This window comes from Perna viridis, chromosome 1, assembly GCF_037379345.1.
Source record: "Perna viridis isolate PV_CMFRI_1.1 ecotype Kerala chromosome 1, ASM3737934v1, whole genome shotgun sequence".
Lineage (NCBI taxonomy): Eukaryota > Metazoa > Mollusca > Bivalvia > Mytilida > Mytilidae > Perna > Perna viridis.
The window spans coordinates 34247086-34270238 of NC_142445.1; the positions used below are offsets into that span (position 1 = coordinate 34247086).

Sequence of the window (23153 nt, forward strand, 5' to 3'; positions counted from 1 at the left end):
CTCTTTTTATGTTTGAAGTTTCATAGTTCTGAAAAAAAACTAGCATACGAAAATTATTTGGACAGTATGATCAGGCCTCATCATACACTGTTTATAACCACAATTATTTTTACTATAACTTGATATTTTTTCCAGAAGGTATTTGAAGAAAAAGATATTGAAACAAAACAAATAGCATGTAATATCAGATTGTCTAAATTAAAATTTTTTAAGACCTAAATGTTCTGAATCAAAATAATAAACAATTGATTTATAAACACATTTCAAAATGCTTATTTGAAACAGTTTTTATAGTGTTTTACAGTTTTTGTTACAAATCCATTTTCCACAGAGAAAATACATAATTGAAGCAATCAAAGAAATAATATATAAAGTTCTTTTAAATGAGAGTTATTAAGTAAATGGTAATGGTCAAAGGATGGAGCTATTGTTTTGTGACATTGTATGTAGGTTTTGGGTTTTATTATGTCTGAGAATCATTCTCATAGATAGATACAACATTAAACAAACACCATCCTAAATTGCCCAAATATTCAGACCTACAAACTTACAGACTACAGACCTACAGACTTTACTATATGCAATTCAAATAAATACTTTCATATGTGACCTTTGATCTGTCTAATTAAGGTTTTTCTGAATCTTTCTCTATCAATTCTGAATTACTGCAAACTTCTACTATTATTTCAAATGTATTTACTTACCTCTAAACAAACACAAACTCGTCCATCAGCTAATGGCATTAGCTGGTGGGTCATGTGACTAAAACATGCTGGAGACACCATCATCTCTCCCTTAAAAAAAAAGAAAACAAAAGATATAAGCATAAAATACAATTCAAACATGTAAAAAAGATAAGTAATGAAAATTGATCTTTTATTTGATCAAGTTTTAAAAATACATATCAGAAAATAGAAATTACTAAATAAATATGTAACATTATATTTAAAAAATAACTAGATACAAGAAAAATATTTTAGATTTCTCCAATTCTAAGCCAGGCATTAAAAATGCATGTGACTTTTTAATAACCAGGCAGTGATTAAATTTCTGAGAGATTTGTCACGCTATTTAACATTTCTGAGTTTTCTACAGATTTCATGGGAGAAACAGATTCTCCTCCAATGCTTAACAGATAAATTTTAGAATTAACCCACTAGCTGAAGCTCCTGGGTTGAAATCTAAAATTTAACCTTAATCTTAAACTTTTAAGCCCACAACAGTTACAAGATAATAACTTGTTTCAATAATTGAGAATTTAAATAAAATCAAATCAAAGGAAAAAGTGATCAAAATTTTTCCTAGTGAATGAATTTGTCATATATGAACTACATGTACTACTAAAATGGTGGGAAAGGATTATCAAATAACTGATGGTATCGTTTAAATCTTTGTCAAGATGTTCATAATCCATACCAAAGTCTTCATTGAATTTTGAACTTAAAAATTAAGTAAGAAACACATACATATCAATAGAAGTACAAATTTTGTCCTTTTTCTGTTTTCCTTTTTTATTAATGCATATTGTCAATCTTGTTCTGTAAATTATATTATTTTTTTGTCCAATATATTCTAAATTATACAATAATTTAAACCATCTAGCAGTATAAAACTGACACAAGATTTAGCTTTATGTGGACTACTTTCATATGATGACTGAGCGAATGAAATTCCTTGGCTTTTTTTTTTTTTTTTTACAAAATCTTGATGAATTTAACATAATTGTACTACTTTATGCTGATAAGTTGACAAATTTCTATGGTTCTGCCTTAAAATTAATGTTAATCATACATTGTATAGCAGGAAATTTTCATGAAGTCCTAATTTTTGTGAGTTTCTAATTTTCACTTTACATGCAAAGATTTAGAAATTGCGAAAATAAAAGCTCATCTAATCTAAGGTAAGATATCCTACATATAATTTCCATTCCATTAAATCTGAAGACGTGAAAAATAACGACAGTGAAAATTTGAATTTAACCCTCAATGGGGTAAATGAATTTCTAATATACAAGTGTGAGTATACAAGCTAAAAATTACATTAGGCAAAAATAAATTCACCAATTTTACAAGTATACATATGTACAAATATGTGAAAAAACACTTATATGGTAAATTGTATCATGTATATAGTTTCAACAACATGTACCTTTTGATCCCCAATAGCACAGTCATACCCAGCAGACACTAATACAAGGTCTGGACAAAACTGTTAATGAATTAATGACATGTAAAAAGCAGAACATTTATATATATATATATATATATACAAATATAAATATTTATCTACATGCAACGAAACTACATCCACAAACCAGTGAGCTACAACATAAAAATCCAAAGCTGTTTTTATGAAATAAGTAAAACAACAAAAGATGCATCTATCTTCCAATTCAGAAATTATTTTATAATTATCCATATCTTCTAATTCAGAAATTATTTATAATCATATACAAATAAAAAGCTTCACTGAGCGCAGCATGAAACGACCTCAGTGGTCATACCCAGAACATTTGGGGCAAGTGTGGACACAATATTTGTTTTTAACACACTAAAGCATATGGACTCACAGTTCATAATGGATACAACAACTGGTTTGGAAACAATATAGCACAAATTTTGAAATGTAATTTAACATTTTGAAATCTGACCAAAAATAAGTCAATTTTTAGGAGTGTGGCCACTTTGACCCATTATAAATCGAAAAACAGTATAAGATATCTAAAATCTGATTTAAAATATATGGCCAGAATTTTCAGGAATCAAACTAAAATAAAATTTTCTTATCAGACCAAAAATAAATAAGTTGATTTTTTTGGGCATTACCCAAATTTGTACAACTTTAATTCAAAAATAGTTAAAGATAAGCCTATCCTGTAAAATATTTTCAATACAGAATCAGAAAAAAACCAGAATGACATTTAAGTAATAAAAATTGGATCAACAATAAGCTTTTTCTATCAATTCTAATGATCTATTTTCTACCTTTTAGACCCTTGTTTCCAAAAGGGGTGGGACAAAAACACTAAAATCCATTTTATGTTACTTTTAAAAGCATATAAAAAATCAGCTTATATCAAAATAATTTTCATAATGTAATTTTAGTGAAAATGTAGTTATTTCTGAACTTGAAGATGTAATACAAATGTAGTATATACATGTACATATATCATTCTAGAAGATTATGTATTCATATATTTGATTGCAATAAAAAACAGTTCACATATGAAAGATAGGTAATCACAAAGGATACAAAAACAACATTTTTTTCCTTGGGAATATTCCAGAAGTTTTAGGTTTTAATTTTAATATGTGTATCAATAACATACATAATATTCTAGAATGATACATAAAAATGGTTATGATTACAGTTAAGGTTAGACAATGTCAGACTCTGTACCTCAGGACATCCAATTGCACAATCATAGCCAGCTGATACTAAAACTAGGTCTGGACTGAACTGAAAACATAATCATATCTTTCCAACAACAGACCTCCAATCTAATTAAAATTAGATCTTGCACTTGCTCCCCATTAATTGATATGACGTGACAAGTGTGAGATCTAATCTTAATTAGATTGACATCACTCTAGCATGACATTTTTCACAAATAGCAAAATATAACATTAAGTACACTAAATCTGTAACCTACTGAAGTAAACTCACATATAAAAAACAACTCTTTATCTGCAAGTGTTTAAAAGATGTTTTCAAAATGCTAGAATTTTTTTTTCCACAACATATTTGTCCAGTGTGGTGGACGATCGACATTAAAAAGGGAACAAATGTTGCTCCTCTTCTCTCTGATCTATTCCCTCACTCTTATGAGACTGACTTTATAGCTGATCTGATCGAAAAGAAGGGACATCGTTAAGCCAGATCCTTCAATTTTTTACAATATAGATGACGTATTATCGTTAAACAATCCTAATTTTCTACAATGTATCTACCCAAAGAACTTTAGATAAAGGATACTACAGACACTGTAGGGTCAGTCCCATATCTTGACCTACACAAAGAGATCAACGGAAAAGGAAAACTACTGACCAAACTATATGACAAATGCAATGACTTTTCATTCTGTATTGTTAACTTTCCTTTTATCTGTGGCAACATTTTTCCCTGGTTTACATTCTTTTGATTTCCACTAGAATCTTGGTTCCCTTGATTACTCTTAGAACAGAAGAAAGGACAATCTTGCTTGTACAAATACAAAATTTAATCAAGGGAACATTTATATACAATTACAGGTGGGAAACAAAAAATAGTTCCTCAATGTTGCAATTCATTATGTATTTTTTCCTAAAAATAAATACATAAATAGTACAGCTCAGAGACATCAAATTCTAAATACACAGCCTTTATGTGAAAACAAGAAAATAAAAGACTCACCTCATATGCTATAGGTAATAACAACTGATTAAATATGGCCAAGTAATCACTATCTGTCATTCCTGTCTGAACACATAAAAAAAAAGTGAAAACATATAATATAAAAAGACATTTTCCACGTCTAAGGAATATAAAGAGATCATTTGAAGAAGTTGTTTATGTCAATCATCATATAATGTATTGGCATTTAAATTTCCAGCATTGTTGACATTTGAAAGTAAGACAATTAGATGATTTGCCAGCTTCGGGCATCCATCTTGTTAAAACCAGTTAAACAACAAGTACTCCCTAACATCAATTGGTTCAAGACAGCTGATAAGAAGAGGAAATTAAATCAAGGACCTTACCTTATTCAATGGAACATTCATATTGAAACCAAGTCCTTTGCCTTCTCCAATAAAATCATAATCAGATCTTCTCAGGTGTGGCCAATACTTCCCATACTCATATCGGTGGATAGAGCAGTAAAGAACCCTAAAAAATTAAATAAAACTTTTCCATACTCATATCAGTTGATTGAGGAGTATAGAACTCTAAAACATTTCCATATCCATATGGGTTGACAAAGCAGTACTGAAACGTAAAAAATTTCCATACTCATACTGGATACTCATATCGGTTGATTGAGCAGTCTAGAACTCTAAAACATTACAACACTCATATCGGTTGATTAAGCAGTATAGAACTCTAAACATTTCCATACTCATATCAGTGCAGTATAACATTTCCATACTCATATCTGTTGATAGGGCAGTATAGAACCCTAAAACATTTCTATACTCATATCAATTGATTGAGCAGTATAGAACCCTCAAACATTCCCATATTCATATGGGTTGATAGAGCAGTATAGAACCCTAAAACATTTCCATACTCATATCTGATACTCATATCAGTTGATAGAACAGTATAGAACCCTATTACACTTCTACACTCATATTGATTGATTGAGCAGTAAAGAATCCTAAAACATTCCTATATTCATATGGGTTGATAGAGCAGTAAAGAACCCTAAACATTCCTATATTCATATGGGTTGATAGAGCAGTATAGAACCCTTAAACATTTCCATACTCATATCTGTTGATAGGGCAGTATAGAACCCTAAAACATTTCCATACTTATATCTGATACTCATATCGGTTGATAGGACAGTATAGAACCCTAAAACATTTCCATACTCATATCAGATACTCATATCTGTTGATTGAGCAGTATCATGAGTATAGAGCCCTTACATATTTTCATACTCATATTAGTGGATAGAGAAATATGGAACCCTAAAAAATTCAGTAAAACATTTCCATGCTCATATCTGTTGATAGGGCAGTATAGAACCCTAAAAGATTTCCATACTCATAATAGTTGATAGAGCAGTATAGAACCCTAAAAATTAAGTAAACAATGCCCATACTCATTTTGGTGGATAGAGAGCAGTATAGAACCCTAAGTTACTATCATTATTATTCATTCATTTTTCTGGGTAAATCATTGAATTCAATTCTGATTGAAAATCTATTTATAGTACATACAAAGATATATCAAAAAATGTAATTAAAATAACTCAATGAAACAACTGAAATCTGGTCCAAACAAGACGAAAGAATTTATAGCAAACAGCAAATTGATAGAAATTTAGGAACACTTGGCAAACTTTGCCATCATATTCAAATTTCTAACATCTAAGCTATAACAAACAAGAGGCTCCCAGAAGCCTGAATCGTTCACCTAGTTAAATTTTGTCTTTCAAGGGTAATAAATTTAACAAGGAGTTGTCCTAAAGTTTTGACAAAAGAACACTTTGAACAGCAAATGCCAAATTAATTAATTCTAGAATTATTATTATTAAATTGGAATTCAGATACTTTATATAAAACATGTTTTTAATCAGCACTATATGCAGTCTTCATTGTTTTTACCCAAAAAATATGATGCACTTGTAGCATACTGTAAGTTGACTGTAGTGCTGTGCACAGGGTTAGTTGACTGGACATGCTGTGGACAAGGTTAGTTGACTAGACGTGATGTGCACAAGGTTAGTTGACTGTATGTGCTGTGCACGGGGTTAGTTGACTGGGCATGCTGTGCACTGGGTTAGTTGACTGAACATGCTATGCATGTGGTTAATTGACTGTACATGCTGATGATTACATCATTGTACTTGCCTAATATTGTGCAAGTTTGTATTAAATATTCCAGCTGAGGAATTTAAAGACAAAAATTTGCTTTTTCAAGCTTTGATATGGGATGTGGGAAAACACTGATGAGACGACACTTTCAGCACTATGACTGAAACATTAAATATGCAAGAGGACAGATCCTTACATCTTAACAAAATAGAGGACCCACACTAAACAGCAAGCTCTTATCAGCCAAATTACATCAAAATTACACATACTCTCAGAACCAAATCAAGCAAAATACTTTATTTAGAAAACAAGAAAGCTGTGATTCAACAATTTATCTACCACTTACATGAGTACTAGTGAATAATTCAACACACACATGAGATTTAAACTAGTTTAGTAAACTGATTCTTTCAACTAATATATATATAGCATTGAAATTTCACAAATAATCATTCAATTTACATGTAAAATGATTGCAAAATAATACCAATTGGTCAAATAGATTTTTTTAAAATTGTTAATGAAGACGACGACGGATGCCAAGTGATGAAACAGACTTAGTTGTGTGAGGTATAATTAAGTTTTGGCTTTAGTACACATTACTCACAATATCTCTCTTAACTAAGAAATGTAATAGGTTAATTACCGTATTTTACTCACTATAAGTTGATGTGAAGTATAAGTTGAATTTCCTAATTTTGACCAAATTCGATGAAAAAAACATAGATAAGTCAAATTTGCTAGATAAGTCGAGGGTCAGACATGTGCATTTATATTGAAAGTGTCAGCAGAGATCCTAGTTAAGCGGTTTGTTTTTTCACATCATATTATTTCAGTGATGTTAATTTGTATAGTATTTCAGAATTAAATTAATATTTGTATTTTTGTTGATGTGTACTTTTGTCCGCAAGTTCAATAATTTTTATTGAATTGCGTGTCAATTACTCTGAAGCCTAAAATCATCAGGTGTATGAAATCGTAAACATGTCAAGTGTGGGCACCCAGGTGTGAAATTAGCGGGAAACTAATTAGTTTGATGAATAGGCCATAATTACTAGCAGTAATTAATAAACAATATCACCTGCTATTTCGAAATACAATAAAAAAAATTGGGTTGCAATTAGCCATTTAGATAACACTTTAACTGATTATAATTTGAACCATGTGCGAATGTGTTATAACATACCGTTTTGTTAACACATCTGCTAGAGTTTGTTTATGTATTTTAAAGGTTTTGAGGTTTTTATTAACATTATCGTATTCATTCATAAAGGAGAGCGGCAGTGATCAATTATCTTTGAGTTCAACTGCCGGTGTGACTGTTTGAGTGATGGCTTTCGTTGATTGCAGTTTACCCAATATTTTGAATGAAAGCAATCAAAAATAAATTAACAAACCCAATGAAATGCATTGTAGATGAACATTTTTCTTGAAAAATCCTTAGATAAGTCAAAGTGGACGATAAGTCAAGGCTGACACTTTGATGAAAAAAAGTATTGACTTCTAGTCCGAAAAATATGGTATTGCTAATTAATATTTTGTTATACCTTGGATCATTATAAAACATTTGTTGTGTTGCCTGACCATGATGTACATCCCAATCTACTATAAGTACCCTGAAATAAAAAGGTAGGAATTCTTCAAATACATTATTATTATGTACCTACAAGTCTATGTAAATGTAAAGCCCAACAAGTATACTAGTTAGTTACTCTAAGAACAATCAGTTGATTGGGTTTTTTTACTGTTCTTTGCCATTTGTTATCAACTGATAATGAAACCTGTCTAAAGTGAAAAAATTATCAATCTGCAAATAGTTCATCTGGAAATGTTCTTAAACTAGTTATCAATAGAACATATATATGGAGTGAGAAGGTACAAATATCTGGTTTAGATAAACTGCTGTGTCATTCAGGGTTGGGTTTATAAAGTTACTTATACATGCACAGTTCAGTTTAGACAAGTTTTCCTATGTTTCATACATATTTATATCTAACAAAAAGTCAACAAAGGTTCAGTTTTCTATTATCTGTTTTCTGATAAACATTCCTACACAAATCAATCTTAGTTTTCTATTATCTGTTTTCTGATAGACATTCCTACACAAATCAATCCTAAATCTATTTATATGAGAATGAAGGATAATAACAAAATTACTGAATGAATTTGAACAAGAAACAGCAAGTTGTTTAACTATATTTAAAATGTCTGTTTTTTACTCAGTATTTAACCTTTTATTGCACAAAATGTGCCTCCATTTACAACACTCCAATTTTAAATCTGGTATTCTATCAATAAAATTTCGGCCACAGAATGACTGTATATCATGTCAATATTATTTATATTTATCATGTGTACAAACTTTTTAACCCCTAGGGTATCAACAGCATGTTTGGCAGCTATAGCAACATTATTGAAGATACAGAATCCACAAAGTGTATCTCTCATAGAATGGTGCCCTGGAGGCCTGCAGCAAAACAAAAAAACAAAAAAAAACAACATATTCAATAATCTATTGGATAACACTTACTAATGATTTAATACTGAAATAGAAATGGGAAATAATTACATAAATTCCACATTATTTTTCTTACTTAACACATCATGGATGAAAAGGTACATTTAAATAATCTTAGCATTGTGATAACTTGAAATTAGTTTTGACTGTATACAAGTGGTATAGGTAATACTCAGTTATAAGTTTACTCAGTGTTGCTCAATTATGTATTGTATGTTTTTGAATGTTGTTCCTGTTTCCTTTTTTGATGCTACAATTTGTACCTTGACTTCTTTGAATATTTGACCTTGTTTAATCCATCATTGCCCTTGACCTCACGTACACTGTTGTTAACATTTTGTTTACCTTATCAATGCCAATCCATTGGTGACTTTTTGTTTCAATATATGCTCCATCAATTCTATAACACAACCTAATGCTACTAAAGCAACTTCATATGTATCCTGTAGAAACATTTTAACATGATTGTGTCAAATAAAAAATTTGTTTAACAGGCTCACTTATAGGAGAATCCAGTATAATGAACTGATATCACAGAGATTTGTCTCACTTGTTGCACATGGTCACTGTTTTTCAAAATTTGAAAATAAGTGCAAAGGCATATGTATGAAACCGATATGAAAATGTCATGTTGTGATACTAATGCAACTAAAATACAATTGACATAGCACAAGTCGTTAATGGTAAACTGACCTTATCAGAAAACTTAACATTAAAACCTTAAAGAGAAATTTCAAAGTCGATAGACCATGACTGAAGGGTCATATGCATGTGAATATGTTTATTACTTATATTTACTCCATTATTTGAATTGCAAGTCTCACCAATAAACACACCTGATTACAGTATATAGAATCATATTGTTGACTAAATGCCTTTCTTTCTTCTTTAGTCATCATAGAAGTTGATTTCACTTTATCCAATAATTCTTGGGTGTGCTGGAGAAGCACCATATCTTCTGTTCCATATTGTTTCTAAAAAAAATTAAAATATAGATACTCAAAACAGTTAAGAGTCAAGTTTTGAATGTAGGAATAAAAGCATGTGCACACGTCAGACATGCCAAATATAATAAATAGCAATTAAAATTAAATGGCTGAATCACTCACCTTGAAACATCAGAGAAAAGAGTTGTCTGAATGACTAAAATATAATCACCTATGCCAAGAATGCTAGAATATTCAATACTCATTGAATTAAAGCATTCTAAGATGTTCATAACCATTTTTCAATTATTTATGTTTTTCAATTAAGTTTTGTTTTATAAATATCTTTAATGAGGAAATTGAAATTGAAGGATCTTCTTCTTTTGACTTGAAAAAGACTTTACAACATGTATCTTTACCTTTCTTTTCAACACCAAATTTTTTAAAGCGTCAATGTCAATACCACAGATAGTTAGTGTGTATCATTTTATTAATCTAAAGTACCTCTATTCTTGTGCATCTTTCCAATAGCCCAAGTTTAGCACATCGTTTGAATGGCTCCAAAATCCTTTCTGGTTTCTCTGGGAAGTTTGGGTCCCAATCATTCTTGTGTTTCAGCATCATTTCATCATAAATATAGCCAGTACTAAAAATCAACAAAATAAATAATATTACTAATTCCATTGAGCTAACTGTACAATTTTATTTTTTGTCAAAGTTACATGTACTTTAAAGATAGTCTAACCTGTCCTCAACACTAAGTCAAACCTTAGCATTTGAAACTTTCTTAAACTGCAAATATTAATTTCTACAAATATGTTCATCTACAAGTTTGAAACTTTGATCATTTATCAATTTGCAGTATTGATGATAATCTACTACTGTGAAAGTACTTTAATTCGTGGAAACCAATTTTTGTGGATTATGGAAGAAACACATGTTCATGGATTCTTGCATTCATAGTTTTGAGGTTTTCAGTTTACACATCAATGGAAATTGCCTTTTCGATGGGAACCAAATTTTGTGGTTTGGCCTACCAACGAAAACCACGAAAATTAAGATCCCATGAACAATAGTACTTTCACAGTATATGGAGAATAGATAAGGTGAATATGTCAAAGAGATAACAACCCCTGTCAGCTAAAAACCACCCATGGGTCTTTAATGAACAACAAGAAAACCCTCAATATGTGAACAAGATGAATGTTACATGTGCTGCATTACCAAATATGGTTAAAAATAAAGCACTTACAGCTCACTCTCTATTAATACTTTATTTTAGAATAATAAAAAAAACAAAAAAAAAACATGAACAAAAAACACACAATAAGTCTTCTTGGTGTCCAACATACAGAAGGTCTCATTACAAGAAGATTGACTATAGTAGAGTACACATTTGATCAGACCCTTTCTGTGATGTTTTTGTGATGTAATGTGATACTTGATGCTTTTTTGCTTCCCAAATAGATATATCATGTTTGAATTGTAATACTGTTAGTGCATATGTTTGGGATACAAATTCACTATATATCTGTAAATGAGCCTGTTTAACTACATTAACATTAATGGAAAAAGATATGAAATTCAAATTATACATTACTGACTTTATTTATAATTTATTCCTGTTTACTGCCATCTGACTCGACCAGAAATTATTTAGTAAACTTACCCTAACCATTTCTGTGGCCTTTGATAAGATATAGACTGAAATAGAAAATATATGGAATCATGTTAAAATAATCTTATCCTGAACCATTGTATAAAATTGTTGAATCAAGATGATATATGTGTAAAAAAATTATATTATAATATCTGTTGTTTGCCCTACACAACCAACTTTCATTTTTATGTGATTGATAGAAAAAAAACATTATTTATACCATAAAAAATCCAATGACTTGTATCAAAATAAGTGATAATTAATCATAAATTTCATATGAAGATGTCACATGGATTTTTCTTCATTTGGGGTTGTGAAAAGTAGTTCATGCAAAGTGCATCTTATATCACAAATGCTAATGAACAAAAAAAATAAGCTGTTCTTTGACAAAAAAGATAGTCAAAGTCCTGATAGCTTGGGCAGTTTTTGATTCTTGTGAAAATTGTAGCATGAATAAAATTTCAAAGATTATATGATGTAAAATTCTATTGTGATCATACATTGCATTTAAAATACTCTTAAGAACAGTCATTTTTTAATATGTATAAACTGAAAGTCAATCTCTACTACTGATCCAACTTTACATACATTTACAAATTTTTGTTCCATTTACCATTTTCCCCTATTTTAAATCTATCCAAACATAAATGTGCATTTACATTCATAAGCTACATTAACAGAGTATTTATCCTAAATAACAATTATACTTAAATACAACCAATATCAGCTTAAGAAAATAATTTCCTTAACACAAGATTTTCAAAATCTAGACACTTATATCAATTTGAATTTTTCCGCCAATTTTACTTGGTTAAAATCACTACTTATCACTTCCTGATTATAAATGGTAAAACATTAATGATAGGATGGATTATTTGACTTATAAGTGTGTTAAAATGAAAATATTAAACACATTTTATCCTTCCAGACACATTACTCCAAGAAATAAACTTCCTTAATGTAAATTTATTACTAAATATCTTTCAAGGCCAAAAAGGAGTCCCTCAAATCTTGAGTTGATATGAAGACTAGATATTAATATCATTTGCATAAATAATAGAATGTTATTGAGCAGATAAATTGCAAGGAACATAATTATTTCTTATAAAAGAGGATTACACTTGGACTATATTTCTGTGTAGTGTTCAGAAATAGAAGGGAAGTTCCAGTGATAGACCAGTGACATAAGGTATTGAAAATGATTGGAATGAAAAACCCAAAAATTTTGCTTACACCATTTAATCAATAGCATTTTATGCATATCAGTAATAAACTCTAACATTCTATTGGTTAAACCTTGATCAGCTGATGTGTAGAATTCCAAAGTACTGAAAGTAAGCGGTCCAATTCTCTGGTACCTAGTGGTGAGTTATTCCCCTTATAAAAATGCATCAGTGACTGGATTAAAAACATCAGTAATTCTATGGTATTGACAGTCAATACCAAAAATTCAGACCACTACTTATTGTTGAGTTATTCCCCTTATAAAAACACATCAGTGACTTTGACATCATTGTTGTCATTAGCAGACAATAAAAATATGTCAGACAATAAAGAATATGACAAATTTCAGGAGAAATGAAGAATAAATAACTGAAAAAAGCCAAAACATAACAAAAAAACTATTTTCCAAAATAAAAGCCCAAAAAATGATAAAAAACAGTGCTTATTATAAATGTGAAATCAACAAAAATATGATAGTGTAGAGAGCACTGCATTCCAGATAGCCCTTTTGTTTTCATTTTGTCTGACTGTATGTTAATTCCTAATAATGCATATGTAAAAAAAAGTTACAATATATTGCACAATTATTCTACAAATATGACAACTAAACAGATTATGTAAGAACACAATAACATTGAACAGATTCTGAAGCAAAAAGCAGTGTATATTAGTGTACGGTTCTTCAATGCAATAAACAGAATAGTAAACGATGGTGAGGGCAATATCACCAAATGTGGACTGCCCACTGGTTGCTATATGGATCAGAAAACTGATATTGTGCATTGCATATAGCTTGGGCAATATCAGTTATCATGGTCCTTGGGCAGCCCGCATTTTGTAATATTGTCCTCACAATCATTAACTATTTTGTATGTAATTAAATTATTGGCATGTATAAAAATTGATTTAATAACAAATGAATGAAAAGTTGAATAAAACAGGACTTTTTTCTACAGCTTCACATTGGACAGCCGAGTATAGTAAAAGCTCAAGAACTTCCAGACTTCTGAAATGAACTTAAGCTTTTATCATTACACACTTTCTGTGGTTGGTTAATGTACAAACATTGTATCAGACATTACAGAGAAGACGGTGCTAGTGACTGGATAGAGTCTAAGTGACTGGATAGAGTCTATCCAGATCTATATGACTGTCATATTGGTGATATTTAACCTGTATCAAAAATAAACACAATTTAAATTCACAAACACTTATACAAACCATTGCTGAGAGCTGTCTAACATAGTATTCTTCCTCATTGTCAGATCCATCAGATTCATTCATTTTTTCTTCTCTCTTCTTTCTTTCTTCTCTTCCTTTTCTCTTTACTTCTTCAAGAGTTTCTTTGTGAGATTTTCTTTTCTGTAACAACCTTTCTATATTTGCCTTCAGTTACCAACAAAAAAGCATATGATTATGTTCATGTATATTGTCATCTCATTTAATAAAAGGAAATGTGATTATGAATATATACAATATAATGATTGTCCTGCATTGTGCCTTCAAGTCATTGTAACAAATAGAGAAGTGCTCCAGAATGATCTTTCATAGTTTCAACGTTATCTTAATTTGATATCCACTACTATAGTGTGGACTAATGAAAATTCTATTGTTTGAATTGTAGTGTTGTATCATGAAGATGAATTTAAAACAATAAGAACAGACATAGACATGCCCATCTTTATCTTGAACAAGAAATCTGTGAGTGATGGCACACTACTGATTCCCCTGCTTTCAATCATGGTAAAAGGAAAATAAAAAAAGTCCTGGGTAAACAGGAAGTTGTTGTCAAATTTGTTTGAAAATGGATCATATTTTATGGCATACCTACAGAAAAAAATGCTTTAAATTTCAAGCCATTGTGATGAGTAATTGCTTATAAAGTACTACAGAAATTTCAACTTTCAAAATATAAAGTCACAAAATAAACAAAGTCCTTGGAAGACAGCAAATTGTTGTCAATTTGTTCCAAAAATAAATCCACCATATGACATGCTTACAGGAAGAATGTGTGAAATTTTTTACTTTAGGTGAAAAAAAATGCGGCAGGGTTTAAATTGTCCACATAACTATGTGTTATTGGGACCTCAACGAATGCACATTCTTTCTCTCAAACTACAGAACTTTTTTTCTATTTGATGAATTGTTACATGTATTTGGCTCACTACAATGTATTGGTTTGTTCAATTGATCAATTTTTTTTTTCTCACAAAAGTAAATTTTACATCCACCAATGTTGATTATAGTTATCAAAATCTTAGAACTTTTAAGGAAACCTGGGATACAAATTTAAATGCAGTAAATATTGGTACTGAAGTTCTTCAATTCTACCATTTGATATATACAAAGGTAACAGATATAGTAGTAGAATTGAACATGCATACGTCAAACATAAAACAAGCCTACTATTCCAAAATACATGCACCATGTAGTACTAAATCATGTCAATTAGTTGTACCTATCATCTTCCATTTTATTGTGCTTTTATTTGTTTTCTGTATTTTTTTTTTTTTTTTTCGTTTTTATTTTCTGTGGGAATTTTCTGCTTAAGATGTGTGCCATCAGAGTCACTGTTGCATTGCTGATTTTGAAATCCACTATACTATCCACTCAAAGGTAGTACATTGTATTACTAAATTGGCCAAATCGGCCCTATGGCACACTAGAGTTTAAACTGAACCACTTTAACACTGAAGAATTTGTTTGGAATAGGCAGGTTGTTGGTTTAAAATGCTTCAAAATGTATTGAAATGAAAGACACTTCAGAAGCTGTCTGGTTAAGAGTTAGACTGGCTTCACTTTACATGTACTAAAATCAAATACACAATTGTACCTCAAAACATTTAAAGCATTCATAGAAATGAATTATAAAAATATAAAAATGAAAGTAATAAAACAGTAATCAGAATACCATATGAAAACATGATAAACTAGAAATCATTGAGATGTAATCCATCTATGTAGGCCCCGCTGTTGCAATTAACCCAATGTATATCATGTATATCAATTTGATTTTGGTGATCAACTCATATGCCAAATATCAAAAGCCAGAGGTCAAACTCCAAGGTTACAGGTCAATATCCATGGTAGGTGACACATTGTCTTAAGGTGATCTACCCACTTGCAAATTATCAAAAGCCTACATTGAAAGACAAAGAAGTTACAGCATGGACACTATTTGTTACAGATGGAGGGACAGATGGATGGATGGAGTGATCACCATAAGGCGACTGCCACTTTAAGGTCCTAAAAAAATATTTTACAATAATCAGTTGTAATCAAAAGTCATACAATGACATCTGAAAACAAAAAAAGATACACTTACTGTGAAAAGTAGTTTAATTTTCACAATCTTAGTATAATATGCCTAAATTCAACCCTAAATGAGTTTTCGTTTAGGAGCCTTCCAATGCCAGTTAAAAGCTATGTAAAATTTCTACATGGAAAAATTAAGAGAAATTATCAAACCAAAATGAAATATGGAATTACTTACATTGTATTCTAAAAGCCAATATTTTTTTATGTGAGAAACCTTTGCTTCAGCAATGTTTACGGCATCTGTTAGGGCAGAATGCCAGTATAGGAAATCAAAAACCTTTACAAAGAAAATAACAATTACTGTAAACATTACTAACCTCATCTTCAGAAGATATAACTGATTTTCTACTTTCTTCACCTCCACCAAAATTTGCTTCTGATTCTGCCATTCACTGTCAACCCATTTACTTCCCTTTAATACAAAAGAACAAATAACCACCCAGTAATAATCTGTGTTAATATATTCTGTCATTTAAGTTTTCAAGATAAATATTTTCATGATACAATTCATATTAAAAGAAATGTGAAACAACAAACTCTCATTTTCTGTCAACCAAAATATATATATACCAGTATACATGTATATGATTTTTACAATTCCTGGTGTAGTGAAAAAAATCTGTTAAACAAATAATATTAATTCTTTGTGTATTTTTTTTTAATGTGATAAACTGTGAATCATTTGAATTACATTTCCTTAACTGTAATGTAGATTGCATGCAAATAAGACCATCATGAAAAAATTCCTAGATTCTCATCCAACATTTTACAAAATTAGGGGTGGGCAGGCAAATTTTATTTTTTTTAATTTTTAATCATGTACATGTAACGTAATAAATTGAAATTTATGAGCCCTTTTTAATGAAGTGCATACCATGAGGAACAATGTACAATTCTTTGGGAAATGTAAGAAACATTCAAGAATCCTACTGCCAAATTTCCAAAATCATCAACTTTTAAAGGAATAATAATTCCTATTCTGTTGCCAAAAAAACTTAGAAAATACACTGTACTGTTGAAATTAAAGAAAAATGTAAAGAAAGATAAAAAAATCAAAAGGGTGGTACATTGTAACTGACATTTTGTATCAGCAATGGTAAATTTATAATGTGTCTATACACATGGTTCTACAAAATTAAGAACTGTTAAATTGACAGTTTCTGTCAAAGTAATTGCGCAGTAGAGATTAATCTTTAGGAAATGATTTGCTCTCCTTACAATGGTGATATATCTAATCAAATATAACATATCCAATATGGATCCATTTTCTCATTGTCAATCATTATATCATTATCAATAATCCTGATCAGCTGATTGCTCCTCAGTGATCATTATTCTGTCATACAACATTCCTTTATCTATTTAGACAGTAATTACATGTAACACATTCTATCAAATTCATAGCTCTACTAATTAAAAAATGAGATTGAAATACAAATTTAAGAGTTTGAATTCAGGTTTGTATAGATCATTTTGACAATGCTCACTGTAATGTAAATCAGTAGATTTTATGTTCCCACAGTAGAACTGTAGAAAGGTTTCCTTTCCGGTAGAAATGACGCTGTTTTATAGTACACCCCAATAACAACAAAATCCCTGTGCCAGGCTGTGGTCCAGGGCCATATGCAGAACATGTAAGAAAACACAATTTCAAAATTATACAGATAGCACTGTTGTAGAATATAACTTTTAATCTGTCCTAACTGTATCTTATTATGCCTTGAAATTATATGTTATATCTAGAAAAGTATCAAAAGAATCAATACCAGTGGATACCATACGAAATTTCATAATCTGAGGACAATTCGGAATAGGGACTGAAACTACTAAGTACGTCATTTCGTCGGTCCTGCTAAAAAGCATCCGGAGCACCAAGGGTGTAAAAGGGCGCCCGAAATATCTTTTTATCGAAATATTTAACCTAGGAATCGATTTTTTCTACAATAATCATAAAATTTATGCGATGTGATATAATAAATATAAAATACAAAATGTATATTATTTAGTATTTTCTTCTGACAGAGTCTATAAATTTTAAATAAGCACCGAAATTGCGAAAATTATATAGTTTTCTTTATACTTAAGATACTGATCATGTGTACAGTTGACAATGTTTTGGCTATTGGAGCAATCATTTAATTTTTATTCAGGGATGCTAGGATAAAATTTTCTGTTATGCTATGGTAGACTTCTTAAAATTAGGCTTCTGGAACAGGGTTATATTGCTACACAATTGAAGTTTTCTGGTCGTCATCAACCACACTCCTGCCATCCTGGATCGTCAGTGCCAGATCCATGGGGGTGCAGGGGTCGGCAATCCTCCATTGTATTGGAAAATTTGTCATTTTTATGAGTAAAATTTTTAAAAATAGCAAATTTTGTCATAGAACCCCCTTTTTCTAAGGAACCCTGGCTGGCACCCTCCTTTTCAAAGTGTCTGGATCCGTCCTAAATCGAATTAATTTGTTCACCGTGTCATAGTGTTCCTTTCCTCTTAAAATTTGTCTACAACAGACGTGATATTTTATTAGCAACTCGGCGGGTGTGGCATTTCCGCAAGATTTTATGAGCAACTCAGCGGGCATGACAGTGTTTCTTGGACTCGCCCTACCGGTGCACCTGGTCCATGTTTCCTGTTAAGTCTGGGTTGTTCATTTACTTTTGTTTCTTTGTACACATTATTTAAGTTTCTTCGTGTACTTTGTTGTGTGTGTCTATTTTCCCTGTCTAGTCTATATCCTTGGAATGCATATTTTATTTCCGCTAAAATGTTGAATTGGTTCCCATAATTCTTTTGTACAAACTAAGTGAAATTTTGCGAAGTTAAAAGTTTCCGCGACCATGTGTCCATAACAATTTTAAAACAAAAGCAGATTCAATGAAATAACGGCAAGCTAAAATATCCATATAAATTTCAGACTCTGTCTAAGGGATGAGGGAAAATCATAACAATATTATTTCTAAGTCTTAAACTATAAATAAACCTGATTATAAAATTGTGAAAATTCAAACTATAAAAATGTCCAAATAAATATTCACTGTTCTGTATTTCCGTACGGTAGTACTTTCTATCTTCATCAGAAGATGCCTTTGTGCACCTTCTAAATTTCCTACTAAATGACTTTTGGGATTTCTTACAAAGTGGTTTCGGGGGAGGGGAGTAGGGAGTAGGGAGTATTACCTAGTGTGCTTTGTTGGTTTTTTTCCTCACCTTTTTTTCTTTGAAAGAATTGAATATTGCAAAGGAAGATTAGGAGCAAGGTTTATAGTTTGATAATGATAGTTATCCTGAATGGTGAGATCTCTTAAGATGAAACTGAGTTGTGTTAAGAACTAATATCTTTTGATTAAACATGTAGTCTTAATAAGGAATTTAAGAACTGACTATGATAGATTTTTCAAATAAAATAAATCATAAAGCTGCCTAAAAAACTCGAACAGTGAAGATGGCACAATACTCCTGAAGAAAAAAAAAATAAAGAAATTTATGACAGCATATAGGCGATTCCAGTGGGCCCCCTGAATGCTCGAAACGTTAAGTCAGATCTTGATTTAGATTCTATGACCGACCAGTAAGAAGCAAGAACACACAATATCCACATTTTTAAACAACTCATGCAATTGTGTTGGTATCATTGACACAAAATTTAATATGAACTTCCAGTATGTAATTCTGATTTCTACTGGTGTTTTGTTATGCCTGGACAAAATAAGTGATTATCTATGGTAAGTCGTTGTGGAATTTATTTCCTATTTATTGATTTCAATAAATGAATTATTGATATTGAGAATTAATTTTTGACATCAATAAAGTGTCATTTATTGCTGTCAATAAATATATGACATATTTCTTCATAAATTAATAAAATAAATTTTGATATCAATAAATGAATTATCAACATGTTAATAATATTTATCAAAATGTTAATAATTAATCACTGATATCAATAAATAATTGAATTATTAATGTGTTGTAAAAGAGGGTACCTCAATAGGTGGTTTAATGATGATCACAAAAATGTAATTGTTATCAACGTTTGTGTTTGACCCAGCATGCAATTCTGTTTGAAAAAGATTAAATAACATGTTGATTGATATTTATCAACATGTTACTATTTGATTCAATTTATTAATATCAATAATTGAATTATGCACATGTAGAAAAATATTTAATCACATGCTATCAGATATTTTTGATATCAATAAATGAGGAATAAATTCCACAATGGCTTGCCATACTTATCTGTGTGATACAATCATTTGTATATCAATTTGTTATTTACAGTGTATACATTTCTTTCAGCAAAATGTGGTTTTTGTGTACTTCTCATCCGTAAGCATTAGCATCCACAAACACAATGAACTTATATGATTATTGATTCACTATTTAATCCTTCATTTTTCCCTATTCCCCATATTTGATGACCACTAATAGATATGAGAAGAACTAAAGGGTAAACTATATTTTTAAGTACTGTAGTTTTTTATTGACAGCTATTTCAATTTAGACTGCTCTCTATCTGAGCTGCATATCATATGTGTACATTGTCTGCCAATGTATATCTTTACAAATACAGTAGTATTTTAAGTTATTTACAAAGGTACACAAATGTCCCCAAAGCTACAGAATCTCACACTTAATATGAAATTAGGAATGTACTCATTGGAAGTTCTTAAAATTGATATTAATGAAAGATTATAAACAATAATCAAGGGAACAAAGATACTAGTGGAAATCAAAGGAATGTAATCAAGGGAAAAGACTGAACATGGAAAACAGACCCACATAACAAAGAATATAAAATAACCAAAATAATACATACAAAGTAACAAATGTAAATGAGCAACTTGAAAAATTCCTAATGCTAAAGAACAATCATTTCAATTTTCATCAAATTTGGTCGAGAAGTTTCGGATGAGAACATTTTTTTAAAGTAATTTCATCAAAATAGAGAAAAATCAAGGAAAAAGAGCAACAACTCCAACATGGTGTAACAGATTAACACAAAAATTTGACAACAGATAGATCTCATCATGCTGCACACATTTAACCCATGTCAGAACTTGGCTAAACCATAGACCTGTAATTTAAATTACAGGTGAGATCTTTTCCTAAACCTTGCAGTTTTTGAGATATATGCGAAAAAACATCTGACTGACCCCTAAGTTCTATTTTTAGTAACAGCCACCATGTTTTTTGATGGATCAAAAATCCCCAACATCAGTTCTATGCAGGATACCCTAAGGAACTTTCATACCAAGTTTGGCACTGATTAGTCAAGTACTTTATGCAAAGAAGAGTTTTGAAAATATTTTACAATGACGGAGACGGATACCAAGTGATGGCAACATGTACTAAAGGCTCCAAGGAGCCTGAATTGTTCAACTTGTACAATTTTTGCCCTTCGAGGGCATAACTCTTACAAGGAGTTGTTCTACAACTTTGATGACCCATTGGACTTTTGTAGGCCTTATTGTAAGAATTATTTCATCAAATAAAAGTTATTTTTCTTATCTATCCTAGTTCCCAACATATAGGCCAAAAATTGCCATTTTATGCCTTTCAAGGGCAATAACTCTAACCGGGAGCCATCTGACAACTTCTACCAAATAAATTTAAATCATAACAAGAATTGTTTTAAGATATTTGGATTATGTATTTCTGCTTTTGTTTCAATATGTAAGATATTTGTTCATGGAGTACTTGTTCACAATGAAAGACCCTTGGTGTGACATCCCTTTATTGATTGTGATTTTCTTTTTTTTTTTTTTTTTGTGATGTTAATATGTCTTATTGACATTGTTCTTCACTCTCATTTTTGTGCATGCATTACAACTTCCTTACAAAAGAAGTCAAAATATGTGAAAAAGTTTTATTTCAATTTATGACTAAAATAAATAAATCAACTCATATGTACACAATTTTACAGACATACTGTATGAAAGCTTCAACAAACAGAAAAAAAATTAACATTTCATCTACACACACTATATCAGTCATGAAAAGTTTGTCAGTAATATATTGTGGAAAATAAGTCCTCATGAAAGCATAATTATAAAAATCTGAAATTATAACACTTTGTTCTTAAACATTAATTAAGGCTAAACCATTTTACATTATTTAAAAAAAAATAAAAACACACAAGTCCAGCTTCATGAAACTAATTATTACTAGATCTGTAATAAGTTTTTCCACAACACAATAAAATACAACATATAATAAAAGTTTGTGCATTGAATAATTCTGGTCCATAAAATTACAAAAATCAATCATAGAATCTCATAAATTGAAGAAATTGTATGTTTATTTCCAATCTATTTCTGATTTATGGTTTGTTCAGGACTTCCCATGTGTCATCACCGAAATAGTCCTGTAAAAACAAAGAAAAACTTGTGGAACTCTAATAAAGACACATACAGATCAGTATTAGTGTGTATGTTTTTTTCTGCTGTTACAAAAATATGTAAAGTTTACATCAAATTTGGCCCTGAAAATAAACTTAGTGAAATCAATATGGATATTGCATGATATTTGTAAAATGTGTGCTTACTCTGCCAACAAACCATATATACAGTTCATTCATGTGTAACATGGAAACCTTTTGGGGGGAGGAGAATTTTCATGCTACCTTCACATCTTACATTGTTAACTGCTAAAAATGTGTTAATTCTACAAAATTTGGGAAAACACTTCATATCATTACATTTTTATTTGCAGGGGATTTTTGTCACTTTCTTCAACAATAAAAGCTTGTTATATCAAGACAACATTAAGTTTGTCGAAGCATGTGACCAATATATCCATATAGGAAAACAACCTGTAAACCTCTTTTTTGTAAGAAGTTAATGAAAGTTGCTTAGAAGCCACATTTTGTGATGTTATGTGGACATAAAAATGTTGTGACAACTCACAAACCTTTTTGGTCTGAGTTTAGTCATACATTAAGAACAAATGCATGCTAATATTTTTCATTTGGTAACCTTAA

General features: G+C 30.4%; 2 protein-coding genes across 5 annotated transcripts in view; both read right to left on the reverse strand.

Moving 5' to 3' along the window:
* LOC148628475 (protein deacetylase HDAC6-like) overlaps positions 1–18018 on the reverse strand; it is a 36360-nt gene extending 18342 nt beyond the window's left edge. Inside the window, exons 1-13 of one of the 4 annotated variants that reach the window (XM_088588088.1) lie at positions 17655–18018; positions 16485–16579; positions 14071–14235; positions 11635–11669; positions 10470–10611; positions 9876–10013; positions 9385–9482; positions 8884–8988; positions 8069–8137; positions 4740–4866; positions 4393–4458; positions 3400–3459; positions 705–794 (exon numbers count right to left, since the gene is read on the reverse strand). In XM_088588088.1, the coding sequence (XP_088444214.1) occupies positions 705–794; positions 3400–3459; positions 4393–4458; positions 4740–4866; positions 8069–8137; positions 8884–8988; positions 9385–9482; positions 9876–10013; positions 10470–10611; positions 11635–11669; positions 14071–14235; positions 16485–16556 (1167 nt within the window). In that variant the 5' untranslated portion in view covers positions 16557–16579; positions 17655–18018. Of the gene's footprint in view, positions 1–704; positions 795–2148; positions 2209–3399; positions 3460–4392; positions 4459–4739; positions 4867–8068; positions 8138–8883; positions 8989–9384; positions 9483–9875; positions 10014–10469; positions 10612–11634; positions 11670–14070; positions 14236–16484; positions 16580–17654 lie in introns of all 4 variants that reach the window. The other 3 variants (XM_088588079.1, XM_088588069.1, XM_088588097.1) reach the window with 3 other exon arrangements.
* A 4008-nt stretch (positions 18019–22026) lies between these two features.
* The window catches only part of LOC148628476 (uncharacterized), a 51280-nt gene continuing 50153 nt past the window's right edge, over positions 22027–23153 (reverse strand). Inside the window, exon 37 of the mRNA XM_088588127.1 lies at positions 22027–22538. Within this exon, the coding sequence (XP_088444253.1) occupies positions 22494–22538 (45 nt within the window). The 3' untranslated portion in view covers positions 22027–22493. The remainder of the gene's footprint in view (positions 22539–23153) is intronic.